The sequence below is a fragment of the Corvus moneduloides genome, chromosome 3 (genome assembly GCF_009650955.1).
Source record: "Corvus moneduloides isolate bCorMon1 chromosome 3, bCorMon1.pri, whole genome shotgun sequence".
Lineage (NCBI taxonomy): Eukaryota > Metazoa > Chordata > Aves > Passeriformes > Corvidae > Corvus > Corvus moneduloides.
The window spans coordinates 68579520-68595334 of NC_045478.1; the positions used below are offsets into that span (position 1 = coordinate 68579520).

General features: G+C 36.9%; 1 protein-coding gene across 6 annotated transcripts in view; it reads left to right on the plus strand.

The window, feature by feature from the left end:
* The window catches only part of UTRN (utrophin), a 356686-nt gene that overhangs the window by 260199 nt on the left and 80672 nt on the right, over positions 1–15815 (plus strand). For all 6 annotated transcript variants that reach the window (XM_032102122.1, XM_032102120.1, XM_032102124.1 and 3 more), the window contains one exon: positions 4613–4742. In XM_032102122.1, coding sequence (XP_031958013.1) covers positions 4613–4742 — 130 coding nt within the window. The remainder of the gene's footprint in view (positions 1–4612; positions 4743–15815) is intronic.

The following is a 15815-nucleotide window of genomic DNA, read 5'->3' on the forward strand; positions in this document are numbered from 1 at the left end:
GCAGAATAAAGATGAATAAGTAATTAAATGCTACAGGAGCTGCTGATTGGCACACGAGGCTACAGTGTGCTAAACTGATACGAGCTACAATAATATGCATCTTTACTTCCTTGAAAGAGTGCATAATGAGACCTGATTTAAATATGTTCTGTTTTTAAGAAACATCCCATGTGTTTTCTTTGAAATTAACTTTGCCTTCCTCTGTTGGAGCTATTAAGCATATCTGCTCCTTGAATTATTCTGTACAAGTCTGTACAATTCAAAAGAGAAAAAGAGACTGTAAATTAACAGTGAGTAATTTTGGAAATCTACTTACTGTGCTCAAAAAATAATTTTAAGGTGCAGCTGAAGGAAATAGGTGCTTTCAGGGTACACTAAACAGTGTCAAAAATCACAATAGCAAAAGTTTTGTAGCTTTCAATTTTTCAAGAGTGGAAATACTTCAGCTGCAAAGCATTCTCAACAGGAATTTTGTAATGCCCTGGTTTAGGCAAATTCCTTTAAAAATCTTAGATTACAAGAAGAGTTTGGTTTTATATTAGAAATCAGATGCATCTCTAATGAGGAGAGGGCAAATGGGTTCAATTATCTTGGTGTAACTGAGCAAATGGTCTATAATTTCCAGAGTTATAAAGGGAGTAACATATGTTTCACAGTCACTGAAAAAGGAACAAATCAAAATGGAGAGTAAATCACTGGGTTGTCCTTGAAAATCATGGAGGTAACACTTCTTCTTCTCTTCCCTGAGAGGAGGATTGTGTTACTTGGGTCCTGGGTAACTGCCGTAGTTGGCTAACTTGGGACCTCATACCTGCAAAATGAATGCTGCAGTGCTGATTGTAGTTATTGCTTTGTTTCATGCTGCATAAAATATTTCTAGAGTGTAGTTTTGTAGGCCCATATCCATCTACCAGTGGAAAACTTTTTTTAAAGGAGGTTTTTTAAAATTATTTTTCTCTAGTATTGTTTAAGGTCAGCTACGAAAACAAATTGTGTTGACACTGCATACACCGGATTTTAGGTTTTCAGAGCTTTTTCCCCTTCCTTCATAACAATCAAGAATGCCTAAAATTAGTGTTGGTTTTTACAGGACTCTTGCATGTCCTGGTTTATGTAGGAAGTAAGAATGGATTTGCAAATGAAACAGAAGCATGTAAAGCATAGACCAGTGGACTAAATCCATTTAATAGTCTGTAACCTGTCAGATTACTGAGGGAAGTAAAGCTTTCATTTTAAATCATTACCTGAAGTATACAGTAATTCTGCAATTTTTAATTGTTGTATGAAATACAGTGGTATGAATTACTGCCCAAGTTGTGTACAGCCCCTTTTTGTATGGCAAATATAGCTTTAAAATATTATTGTACTTTTAAAAATGTGAAAGAGCATAGTGTGGGCAAAATAAATGTGTTATCTCTGTGCTCAGCTTTTGCTTTTCCATTTTATGTTCATATCTGCATGCTCAATAGGACTCAAAAATCATTTGCATCTATGTGTTTGGCCTATTAGTGGACAGTTTTCCATGACACATTTTGAGATGCTTCTCAAGTTTTTTTACCATGCCTTAATCTTATTTAATCTGTATCAGTTTCTCCTAATTTTCTTCCTGAAAGGCATAGCGAGCAACAGGAGGGGAATTCTCCCTCTACTAAAACCTGTGCTCCACTCAAAGCTTACAGATGCTTTAACTATTTTAGTTCTTAATGACAAAGGGAGAATGAAGTAATATCCTCGGCAACTGAAGGAGACACCTCCATTCTGAGTAGCCATTGAAGAGATATCTTTTGCAAAACTAAATAAACCACCAAAATATATGATTGTACTTCTCACTATATAAAAACCTTTACAATAATCAGATTCAGTATTGCAGGTTTTATGTTCCTTGCTGGGCTTTTTATGACTTACTTTTACTCTGTAGTGTTCCTCTAGATGTGATTTTTCCAATGAAATCTTTATTTTGTCCATTCAAGAGAGATGATATCTGAGCTCAAGATCAGATTTATAAGTGGGTTACTTTTTTTTGTTCTATTGCAGAGAGGTTTGCTGGGACGAGAGTATTGGCATGCTTGGTTATCTTTGCATTGTGTATTCTCATTGCTCTTCTTGTTTACTGGCAAAGAGGGACAGAGAAATATATTGAGTATTACTAAGAAAAAGTTAAGCAAATCTGAGTGGCTCTGCCAAAAATTATTCTTGCACCTGTGGCATAAAAAACAAACAAACAAAAAGAACCCCAAACATAATCTAGGTAGGAAGTCTATGGTGTGCTCAAGGTACTCGACTGCTAAATTACTTTAGTAGTATTATTTCAGTGTATGGTGTATTTCAGGCTAAGAATATTGATGTCAAAAATCATTTTCATGTCAAAAAAATTGATAAGGATTGCCGTGGATGATTTATAGTTGATGAGCTGTATGGGCCAAATTCTTAAAATCTTTCTGTTGTCAACCTCAATTTGAACAACTTCAGTGGCAGGGATGGTGGAGAATTAAATCCAAGGTCTGTTAGGTCAAACTTGATTGAAGTTTTATTTAGGGTCATCAGGAGAAATTGCTGAAACACGGTATATGAGGGTACACAGGAGAGACAGAGTAAAAGAGATCCATCTCTAGATTGTTTCTAACTGCTGAAATTTCATATTGTACTCAAAATGTGACATAGCCTCCCTTTTCTTGCATGCTTTGGAAATATTTTGGAAGTTATTTGGAGGAGAAAAAAGTAATTCTAGAAATATTTCCTACTTCAAAGTGTAGTAATCACCCCTCTGTTTCTGACAAAGTCTTTGAAATTAAAATAAATTATATTTTGCTGATGCATCCACATAGGTTCTATTAACAAAAAGTCTTTTTTAAATGGGGAATTTTTTCAGCCATAATACTGCCTGCCTTCTTTCTTGAAAAAAATTCCTGTGTAGAGAATGCTTTAATGATTTTTAAACTATGGATGGCACTTCAAAGTGTCTTATTCTAGTGTGGGTAATGTGAAATTAAAATATTGATACGTACTGTGATGAACTGAAGAGATTCTTTAGGAATGTTGCTTTTACAATGTAAAATGTTCCCATTTCTGTTTGTTTGTTTGTTTTGAATAAGTAGGGCTTGGTTTTTAAATGGCAATTATTACATGCAGTATGTACTGAATCCTACAAAGAATATTATTGCTGTTCAAAAGCATACAGAGATAGCACTGTTCTGAGGAGTATTGTATAAATACAATAGTTAATGGTTACTGAAATTGGACTGTATAATGCAGGTTCCTAAATGTGATGGAGGTTAGTGTGTTTTCAGTGATTAGGTTTTGTTGGGGGTTTGTTGTTGTTGTTGTCGTTGTGTATTTTTGTTTGTTTTGTTTTTTATTTTAGTTGAAGCAGAAGAATGGAAATATTTGAAAAGATGAAGTGGGGGAGGAGGGAGGAAAAATAGCTTGCCTCCTGCTAAGCTGAAGTCGAGATGAGGGTGTTTTTTGTGATTGTGTCATCAAGAGACTTAATAATGACAAGGCTAAGATGGCATTTGTGATGCTTTTATGGTATCTGTTTTTCACACTTTTCAGTAGAACACTCATTTTATTATATAATGTTGACACTAGTAACTGCTTTTTTCGATCTGGAATGGGACCTTAGTGAATTGTGACAGTAAAATAAGCCTCGATTTTTTTTAATTAGAACTAAAAATACATTATAAAAAATAAACATAGCATTCTAATAATGTTTAAAGTATCTTCTTTTGTGTTTCTGTGTGTAGGAAATAATACAAATAGAACAGGAAGCACATTTTCCTTCTAGGTGGGATAGATTTATGCTTTATGCTGGAAGAAAATGCTTCATAAGAAACATAACAGTTGGCTACTTACAACCTTTTTTTAAAAAAAGCTTGGTTACACTTAACCCTTTAATAATGTCATAAATGCTGGAGAGCAAAATACCCTGAAATTAATTTCCATCACCACGAAAAAATCTTATATAAAAATGGATTTTTTTCTTTCTGTATGTAAGTTTCAATTGGTTTTTGCATCATAAAGAAAATATTTTTGAGTAATTTAAAAGATGGCCTTTTCAGAATGTGTTATCATAATAAAATTTCTGATCCATATTTTCTAAATTTTAAAAATATTAGTAAATAGTGGACAGAAACAAGATGTTTCATTTTCTAAGGAACGTTAACTATTTTTGCAGTTCTTTTTATCATTTGTTAAATAATTTTCTGAAGTCTCAGTAGATGCAGTTTGCTGTTATTCCAGCTATCAAAAAAGTAAACAGTCTATTGTAGCAATGTACTATATATTAGCAATCCTGTTAAAAGCAATAAACCCATTAAATATACTTTTTATTAGAATTTTAATGTAGTAGTTTCAGTTTATTAGGCTTTTTTTAAACATACCATCATCACCTTTCTTGTATTCCTTTCTTCAAGTCAATTTCCTAAATATTACCCTTCCAGCCTTAATTTCTAGCAGCTTCTGTTTTGTAAAATTTGCATTTTATCTTGCAGTCTGAATAATGTTGGCTATTACTCACTCAATAGGCAGGTCTGGTTGGAGAGATGAAAACAGAGAACATGGTATAGTTCACAAGGTCAAATGACAAATGCATTCTTCTTTCCCTTCCCAAAAGGCTCTGAGGCGTGAACTGAAGGATAAAGAGCAAACCATTCTCAATGCTGTGGACCAGGCACGAGTTTTCCTTGCTGACCAACCAATTGAGGGGCCTGAGGAACCAAGAAGGAGCTTGCATTCAAAAGCAGGTCAGAAAACACTCCCTTCTGGGAAAGGTCAAAATAAAGAGAGAAAGGACTTGCATGTCTCTAGTATGTGTATTATATCCCAGTTACTTGCTCAGACCTCAGAATTTTCCGAATTGCATCCTGATGGCTTTTATTTCAGTGTTTTAGATTCAAGCGTTACTTCTCTGATTTGTAAGTACTTACATTTTAATGGAAGAAGTAGAAACATCTCTACTGCCTTTTCTAGTTTTTGATTTAAAACACTAATGGTAGCTCTGTTCTTTCTTCTTAACACTATAATATACATACCTTAAATGTAGTCAGAATAATACTTCAAGGAATCACATTCGAACATCCATATGTCTATTGCAAAGTTTTACTCCACAAATAGAAATAAGCATATTTGGTGGTGTATCTCATTAGAAGTAAAATAAATCAGCTTTAGGAAGGCTGTCATTACAGAATCTTAAAGATTTGAATATTAAATGAATCATTGCTAAGGAATGGAACTTACAGCTATCCTAGAAACTGTTTTTGCATAGTATTTGTTGAGATATTGATCTAAATATCAGAGACCAACAAGAAGGTAATAAATTTTCTCCACTCCCCCACAACCACAAAATAGAAAATTTTCTCAGTCCTACAGTTATGTCTCTGATACAAGCTACACCATTATGAGGTCTTGCTTTTGCTTACACAAGAACTGTTCTTGGAAAATGTAATAATCTGCTTTTGCAGAACTGCCGGTTGCTGTAAGATGTGAATAATTTACTGTTTTGTATAATTCACAAAATTACAGTACATCTGCTTTTATCGGGAGCTAGTTTTTTCTTTTCATACATCATCTTATATGTCTCCATTGCAAACTTCTTACGTTTGTTCAGTGGAAATAACTAGTCTTTTCTGCATCCATACTTCATGTTATTTCTGTGCAAATTTTCAAGTGGTTTCATATTCCCTAGTTCAACTTTGTGATAAAGTTTGAATAGCTGGTGATTAAAGCTAATGAACCATTTGTCTCATTGTTTAGTGCTGGTACCTTAGCTTAACTTTTTTTGAACTCCTGACTCCTGAAAATATTCAGTTTCTCTTTACTCTCAAACCCATTTGCTATATGGCATTTCCAGTGTTTTAGTTGGTCTAAATCACAAGCAAGCTTGCAGTTGAAAATAAGGATGCTCTCTGTATATTTGTTCATTCTTTCATACAAAAATTTCATACAGAAGTCTGAAATTGCAGTTTCTCTCCTCAAAAACATAGAACCTCTCAGCACAAATGATGCCAGTACGTAGAATATTACCAATGTAAAATGTTCATTTTCTAACAGAGTTGATATCAATGATCTAGTCAGTGTTGATTGACTAGATGCAAACTTCAAGACCAAACTTCAGATGATAAACTGCATCATAAATTCTTGTTATCCAGTCTATTATGAAGATAATGATTATTATTTTGCGCTATACCAGTGGCAATGAGAATAGACTGACAGGGAATTTGATGACCGTGGTAAACTGCATAGCAATAACACCCATGGTCTGCAAGTGATGTGTGCGTGTCTCTGGTCTAGTCATCGTATTTGAAAATCAATCATATGTTTGGACTGGGAAGCTTCATAGATGTGCACAGAACTTCTTTTCCTCTTTCTTCTTCACACTCAGTAGTTCCATGGACTTTTTTTCTGAGCGTGTGATGGGTTAGTCTTGAGTACCAGCCAAACTCCATTCACTTACATCTTCCACCACAGTGGAATGGAGGCAGGAGATGGGAAGAACATGAGTGAGAAAGCTCATGGGGGAGGATGAGGATCAGATGGGTCTCAGATGCAGATCCCGTACAAACTACTGTTGTGGGCCAAACAGGTTTAGCTTGGGGAAAACAAACTATTTATTGCCATTTAAATAAATAATTAAATACTAAATTGGTTCACAGTGAGGAAAAAACCTCACAAACGTTAAAACCATTTCCTCCCCACTTTCACAGACTCAATTTGACTCCCTCATTCCTGTCTCCTTGTCCCCTTGTTGCGATGCTGGTCATGCTCAGAGAGGCAACAAGTGGCATAAGAGGGTGGGAAGGTGGTGACTCCATGGTTATAGCCTAGCAGTTTCTTTCTCCATCTTTCCTCTCACGCCTTTCCTCTGTGTGCTATCTCCATGTGGAATATCTGCCCTACCATGGGGTTGCTCCTCCTCCTCCGATCTTGGTGTTCCCACTGCTGTTTCTCCTGTTGTTTCCCTCTGGTGTTTTCTGTTTCTTAAATACACTTCCCTGAGGTGCCACCAGTGTGGCTGAGGGCCTCAGGTGTGCCCTGTGGTGAGTTGTCTGGAGTCTGATGTCCCTGGCACAGGGCAGCCCCAGCCTCTTCTCCCAGAGACCCCTGTGAAGCTCCTGCTGCCAGCAGTGGGCACTCACACCCTGTGCAAAAATGGACATTCACTTTCTGTAGATTAATAGACTTTCAGGCCAAAAGTTGTCTTTGAATCATTTTTTCTGGTCTCATATATATGTAATAAGCTGTTAATTTTCACCCAGGAGTGAGTCTAGTAATTTTTTTCTGACAACTGATGCCACCAATCTCCAGAAAACTTCATCTCTGAGCTAGAAGACAGGAAGACACACAGCATTTTTCTTCTGATTAAGCACTTTCAGTGGAGGATGTGGGCTTTAGTTTGCTTTTAAGATGTTAATTTTTTTTATTTTCTATCAGTGTCTTGATCACTGGTGTTCTCTGTAGTTGATTAAAGTTAACTTGTTAATTCCAATGAAGTCCACTTCATGTTGATAAAGGTGAAGGAGTGTGGTTATGGATTCTAAGCTGACAGTCTGTTTTCTAAAAATATTGACAAACAGTCAACACTACAATCTTGATTTGAACATTGCTTTAGCTGGTTCTAAAGGACAAATAGCAAAACTATTTTACTAACTCAAACTTGCATTAATTGGAAAATCACAGTTTCTTGAGGTTATTTCCTACCTTCTATAAGGGAAGGGGTCTTTATGGGGCAATGGTTAGCTAATCTGAAGATGATAAAGGTTGTAAAATTGTTTTCCATTTTCTTCAACCTCTCAATCTAATTTTTTTTTTAAGTCAATATTTATTATTATTTTTTCCTTCACCATAGGTCTTTTCATGCTTGGGAGGGCGTTGTTGCAAGGGCAAGGAATGAGACGGATTTAGGAGACAACTGATAAGAATCCGTTTTGAACTTATCTGTCTGAGACCTGTTTTGAGGGCCTGTGCATATATACATATATTGTTCCATCCAAAGAGAATGTTTTTTATAGGATGCCTTATGATAACCCATTATTGTCTATAATGGTCTTGTTAATTTCAAGTATATGACAAGAATATAGAATCAGGTTATGAGTAAGCCTCGGTTTCTTCTTTCCCATCTTCACCTTATGCTTCCTGTGTTGGCCTTCTGCTACACCAGAGAGTAACTGTCACATTCAGACAGAGTTCTTCATCTTCCAGGAAACTACTTTCCTAGTTAATTGTATCTCCTATCTATCTTTTCTTCTGTTTTTGTTTTGCCATGTTTCTGTAGAGAGGCCCCATCACAAAAAAGCAAGCTTCACTGCCTTCCTGTATTTGAGCTGCCTCAGCATCTGGGTGGAACTGATTGATAAGCCAGCTGCTGCATTTCATGGATGGACAGGTTAAAGAAATCGAAAATGCTCATGTTTTTAGCATTTTTTATCACTTGTCCATGGTATAGGAAAAAACTTTGATCTAAAAATGTTAATTATAATTCTCTATGGCACAGTTACAGCTGGCTTCTTAAATCCATGTACTGTTAGTAAGGTTACAGGCCATTGGAGAGACAAAGGAAAGCAGAAATCATATTTTATGTCCTCTGGGTTCTGTGAACTGATGATACAGCTTTGATGAAGTTCTGTCCTTAAAATTCTGCTGAAGCAGTGGAACATCCTAGCAGGTTATCACAGGCCACTACACTGATTCTCATTGTAATAGTGAATGGTTCTGGGAGTCTCCAGTGTTATCCAACTACTTCAGTAACCCTTAGTTTTCTTAGGACAATTAGATTCCTATCTTTGAAAGCTGCTATTTCGTAGCAAAGGTTGTTGTGATAGACACAGCATTTAAAAATAAGTATTTACCATCTGTACCTCCTATTAATTGAATAGAAAGCCCCATCAATCACATCTGTATTGTAAAAGAAATATATTAATAAGGATCAGTGAATGGCATGTAGATACTTTATTTACACTTGTAGAGGCACAGTATCTTCACCTGTTTCAGACATAAATAAAAGCTGAACTTTTTTGCTTACCACCACTGACCACATTTAGGTAAATTTCTCTGCCATAACTTTTCCTTTTGCAAGGAAGATCTCACTGAAAATAGGCAATTTACTCTTTACTAATGTAAAGGCAGCATTTCTATTCTCAATCTCTTTTGTTTGTTCTCTAGCTATCACACACCACTGGAATATTTTTTTTCTCTGCTGTGTAGTTGGACTGAGTATGAAGTCTGGAGTCTGAAATTAGAAGTGCTTAGGAGAAGGAAGAGGATATGGCCCACTGGCAGTCAGTGGAATCATATCCGGAAAGTACTTACACTATTTTGAACATTGCTGCTTTTGTTTTAGTTGGAGCTCATTCACTTGGGACTTTTAAGAGTTTCTTCCTAAGGTAAGAGAAATGTGCAGTTACCCGTGAGAGAATTTCAAAGTAATTATCTTTCTCCTTTTCAAGGTAGATCTCTTAGTCACCCTACAAGTTTAGTCCAGTTGGGTAAAGCCTTGAAATTCTTCCTGTAGAGTCTACATGGTTGTCTGCTTGGATACATATTAGTAAAGGGACAAGGAAATTGTTTCCACTTGCTGAGTGGTGTGGAGTGAGTGCAAACTTAGAGGATTTTAAAGCCTGATTTTTTAATGGAAGCAGGTGGGCCTAAGTTCAAAGTGGTTAATTTTATTACTGGTTGGTTGTTTTTGGGTTTTTTTATTCATGAGGACCTTGGCATACAAACATAGTCATATTCATTCTTGTCCTTTATCCTCTGTTGTGTCCCAGTTTTACCTGAAATATGGGATGTTTTCCGGGTGGAAGCATGTTATTAAAGTTTAACTGTTGCCTTGTTTAAAAGGCCCTAGAAACCAGTGAAGCTTTGTTGCAAGAAAATTTTCAGTTATGTCACGAGCAGTGCAGATGACTGATGGCTGTCAAAGGTTAGGACCTTTGTGTGAAAGAAAATGCCTTTCTTATTCTCTAGAGCAAACACAGCTCAAAAACATTGTAAGTGAGCTTCAAGAAAGCAAATTGGAAATTGCAGAATAATAAAAAAAATGTAATGTCTCTGAAGGAGAAAACAGGCTGAGAAGAGTTGCTTAGAAGCTCAGAAAAGTTCAGAACATGGATGTTTTTAAGTCCTGTGTGGTCACTAAAGGGTGCTGTCAAATCAGGGAGCCGTATCTTTTGTGCTGCCTAACTTGTGTATTTTCTGGTTTTGTACTGTTTTGGAATAAAATAGGTGCCTTTGGTTTGTTTTGAAATGCTGTTAGGGGATGTATGTCTCCTGCAGTCATGCTGAGGAGCTACCTGCCATATGTGCAGTGCCAAAAACAAAATCTTTATTGATTTTCAGAGTAAGTAAAAGGCTTCTTACAATCTGCAGTCACAGTGCTTTGAAAAGAAACAGGATTAATTTGTTGCTTGCCTTGAGTAACTGAGATACAGTGGTAATGACCCTCTCTCTGTTGATATTTTCCCTTTATCAGCAATTGGGAGAAGACACAGCTTGGTGATACTTTAACAGAGGATTGTGGCAGGACCATAATAAAACTGAACTCGTACCTCGTTTATGTTCCTGGAGCAACATAAAGTTTGGGTTTCCACTATGCAGAAGTATTGTGAACTTGCTTTGGATCACACCATTTATTGCAAAATGTTGGCATGTTTATAATGAGAAGTATTGTGTGTGGTTTGTTTATGTTGACAAATGACACTGGTTATGCTGGATAAATGTCTGGTTCCCAGGATTGCTGTAATCTCCATTGGTTTTCTGGAGAGAGATGCTATGGGACGACTTAATTATCTCTTTTACCTATAAGCTATTTTCTTTGTTTCATCCTTCTTTGTCTTCACCACCAGGACCCACTGGGAAATATCAACAATCATTATTAAAAGACGTGTATTTGCTGGCATTGTTCTCAGTTGTCTTTATCTGGAGTCCATACACCAGACCTTTACCAGAGCTATTTATCATACATGACGTTAACAGTTTCATTTTCTCTACTTTTGCAATTTTGTCCTCTGTAGACCAGAGATAATTTGTCTTTTATCCTGAAGAGACTTTTCTCATTCACTCTTTATTTAATTACATTTCTCTAGTTTAAAGAACTTTCAGTTTTGGTATAAGAAAACCTAAGTGGGCATAAAGGAAAATGGCTGTGCTCTTTGCTCTTGTTTTAACTAAATATGCAATAGTTATTTGAATAGGAGAAGAAGGTGAAATACTGGGTTATGCTTGGATGGTTGGGTGCTCGGAGTCTGACTAATTGCTGCGTTTAACCAATTGCTGCTTATTCTTTAAACTTCCTGTTCCCATCCCATCAGAACTAAGTTTTCTGTCAAGATTGTTAGAAGCTCAGACGATGCTTTGTCTGCAGCAATGGTAAAGATTTCATGATGCAATGATAGCACTCATTTTGGATCTTCTGCGTGGGAGTGCCATTGTGCCTACTCAAATGGTCTGAAAGTTTTCATAATGAATACAGTGCTGTGTCATCCATTGTTTTTTGCTGCAAAGATTGATTGAACCAAGGAAGAGACAATGTTTGACATCATGTGAGAAGGAGGGAACATGAAATTATCTCCAGTTCCAGTATATTTGGTTAAGAATATAGCAAAAGTGAATGGAAATTAATGTAATTTTGGCAAGATGGAAAGAGATCACTAGTTCAAGGCCACATAATAAGGATCAATCACAGTTGCTTAGAATGAAAACTGCAACAGCCAAATACTTCAAGGGATGTAAAATAAATTCTTAAGTAAAAACTATTTTCTTCACTGGTATTATCCATATATGTAAGCATTCAAGGAAACTATATGCTGTAAAATTCAGGCCTGAAGGTTTTCCTTTTGTGGCACTCAGTCTTTGCTAGAGACACAGAGAAGCTGTTGGAGTACTTTGTTTGTGACAAAAACTTATATTAAAATCAAGATTGTTTCTTTTTCGCTACGGAAGAGGACTTTTTTTCCCTGACTGCAAGGTCAGTTACTATCTGTCCTCTCTGGTAAACATATGGTCCCGTGAATATAGGCTGTTCTTGCTCTCTGAGCAGCTGCTGAAGTGAAGATAATGTAATAAATACCATTAAAAAAAAGGGGTGGGAAGACACCGATCAAAGTCATGATTGAGAATACTTTATATTAAGTAGAAACAAAAGAGCAATGACTACTGTGTAAAATTTTTTCACAGCAAAAAGAAATTCTGTGTGCTGGTTTGTTTGATGACAGGCTGATTAAATGAATTCCAAACTAATATGAGAAAACTCTTACTGTTAAGACACTTTCTTTGAGATTTACAGTTCTATGCTGTGCAACCAGTATCTTGAAGAATGTAATCTCTGCTTGAAAAGAAGTAACGTGTTGCTCTTTAATAAGTTGGGCTTTCATGATGGAAAACATTAAGTTATACAAGATGTATTTCTCTTAAATGAATGTATGCTGAATGGTTTTATAGCTCATAAAAGCACATGTTTTGCTCTATTTCCCTAGTAAATGTCTTCTTAGTGCAAGTTTGCAAGCACTTCAAAGGCTTTTGTGAAATAAAACAGGCTTGCAATGAATGAATATTTTTCAAATACAATATGTGGTAGATATCCTTGCACAATAACACTTATTTGACAAATGGTCTTAAAAGATGTTTTGGGTTTCAGTTCTGTTGGGATATTTGTATCAGTCCAGTCATTCTGGAATCTTTTTCCCATCCCCAAATAATTGACTAGTTCTTTTGTGAGTAAAGCTGCCTTGTTTTAGCTGGCCAGACAAATAAAGTCAGGCTGTTTTTCCCCTCTTCTAATACCAGAATCATCAAGCTTGGAAGAGACTTTCAAGATCATCTAGTCCACCTGTTAACCCGGCACCACCATAACCACCCCTGAACCTATCCCCAAGTGCTACATCCAATCCATTTATTGCTACAGCCCCTTTTCTTCTTATTGCCTCTATTAGAGCAAGAAGCACTCATTGGATCTGCTGGGTGGGTACCTTTAAGCCAAAGAGTTTTGCAAGATTTTCAGCTCTTACTAAAAAGCTTTCTATGTCTTTGTCAAGCGGTTGATCTTTTTAACTGGCTAATAATCTAGCTTAGAACTGCCCAGGCCTTGCAGCATTCTGCTCTTCTATGCAGAATTGGTAGGTTTTGGCTCTGGCAGCAGATAAAGGATGATGCGACTGCATTATGTTGGATCAAAATGGTAGACTGCAGCTTTGCATATCTGTAACTTCTACTTAGTCTAGTTTCTGGGTATAGTGTCCCCTGTATTCACATGTTCAAGATACCAGAGAGGAGGCTTCCTCCAATAGGTCTGCGACTTTCTGTCCCCTTTCAATGAAGCTCAGTATTGCCTTATGTAAAGTATTCCACGTCTAGGTGCTCCCTTTAGTCCTCATTTATAGTCTTGCAACTTTTACTCCTGAGGTCTGGTTGTCCACAACCGATAGCTGTATCATAGGATACCTCAACCTGTGAGAGAACCTGTGATGCTAAACTTTGCTCCTTAGGTGCAGCTTGACTTCTAGATTGTTCACAGCCCCTTTGTCACTGGACTGCAGTGAATTCCCATTCATTCCTCAATAATATTATTCTCAAAGGTGAATAACTCCAAAATTACTTATGGTAACAACTTCTTTGATGTCTATACATAAGTAATTTGTAGCTCTTCTTTTCTGTGTAAAAGAATTTTCTCTTCTGAAGGAGTTTTGCTGAGAGCTTAAGCTTTATTTCTTTTCAAAAGAAATAAAGAAGTATTTTCTTTGCAAAACTTGGGGTAAAGATCATTCCAAAATTGTGGTTTACTATGATGCAGTTTATTCTACTGTGAAATGCTGTAAATCGAGAGACAAGGTGCAATTTATCACAGCATAGCTTTGGTCTTCATCTTTATTCTGGTGTGTCAGTATTGCAAATTGTAGGTTACTGCCACATCTCTGTATCTCAGAGCTACATATATAGTTTATATCTCTTTGCATATGATTAAGCATTGCAGGTTTTTTTCACGACCGTTTCATTCCAAGTTTCTCTTCTGCAGTACCTTCTTGCCACTGTGGTGTCCCTTAGCCTGGGTATAACCTCTGCTTTTGCAGGCAGAGTACACACAGGCAGTGCTCTCACGTGATAGCTTTTGACACCCAGCAAGTCACTGGAATATTTTGGTAAGCTCACAATGTCTTTTGTACCATTCAGCTGCACTCTTTCTTCAAATGGCTCTCTTTTGAGGTCAAAACATGCACCACAACCCACAGGCTGGATGTGTGCCTCCCTTCCCTTGATGCTGTTGGCTCTTACTGATTGCTCTTGCCTTCCACTGTGCTCTAGTTACTGCTCCTCATTCCTCGTCTTCTGTTTCTCCTACATAACCACTTCCCAGCAAGGTTCTTGTGCTTTTGGGCAGCACTCTGTCCTCCCTACATCAACAATTATAATGCAAATTATAATTTCATTGTGGGTTGATTTTTGGTTGGTTGGTTGGTTTTGGTTTTTTACCAGATGGCATCTGGATTGTGCTGTTGAATACTCTTCGGGTATTCGTAGTCAAGCATGTACCAAGAGTAATATGGGCTAACAAGATTTGAAAAAAACTTTAAAAGAAAAATCAGGACAAATAAGTGGAATTGGTGGGCAGAAACTCTGGTTGTGATCCAAGCAACTCCATGTTACTTTTTTATCTGGAAAAAAGTGGATTCTCAACAACAAACTGGAATACATTTTAATGTTTTATTTTGTATTAATTACTTGCAATATGCTTTTCCTTGTTGGGTGCTGTGGGACAACAGTTGCATACAAGAGGCATAGTAGGGTAACTTTTGCAACCGTAACTGTGCATTTACTTTGACATTCATCTGGCCTTTGTAAAGCAAAAGCTTTCCTCCCACACCATTTTTGGTGTGTTGCCCTCTCACCCTCCTTCACCACATCAGCAACTCCAAGCTTAGACAGTTAAAAGGATTTTAAAGACAGTTTATCAGTAAGTGGAAGATTGTATGTCTCCTCTGACTTCTGAAAAAAATGGTACTTTCATCTTTGCACGATTGTGTATAATTTATTCATAGGCAACACTTGAATTTTAATCACAAGAGTACTGTGATAAACCTTTTCCAGGGCTTTTATATAGAACTGAATAGAAGGCCAATTGGCTTAGTTTCAGTGCGTGTCACGTCTCTGCTCCTTCTTTTGTTCTCTGGTCTTTGCATTATATAGTTTCCTCTGCTTGCTTTTATGTAGAAGGGGAATCCTCTGAGACTGGCTGTGTTTGTTTGTCATTACTGAAGCAACTCTTCCCTGATGAAGGAAGCTCCTCATGAGTTTTTTTTCAGCAAGGACCCTCTGGGCAGTAGACAGCAAGACCTGCTGGGGATGTTTTAGGGCTTTCTTTTTAGCTTTCTGGCTGTCTGGGTCTTTCTCGGTCTCAAACTGAAGGTGCAGAGAAAGCATCATGTTTTCTTACAGATAAAATTACATGACTGGTATGCAGGAATCATGTATTGTGGAGGTGAGAGAAGCCAGCAACTGAATGGTTGTCAGTTCTTGTTGTCAAAGAGGGCTGGTGTTGAATTATGCCTGATGTCATGCAGACTCAGCAGGGACCGGGGATTTCAATATAAGCAATTTACTGAAATAATGTGTGACCACATTCTGAGGTTGTGTGTGTCCCTACCTTAGCTTTTCTTATTGCAAAGACCATTGGCAGCTTGTCTTTGCTGACTTGAATGGGATTTCCATGTTTGCTGGGTTGTGTGGGATCTAGACACATAAGCCTGAAATTTGTGAGAAATAGTGCACTGTAAGCTTGATTCTTTTTCAGTCAATAGTTTCACAGAACATTTGTAGGTTTGGAAAATCTA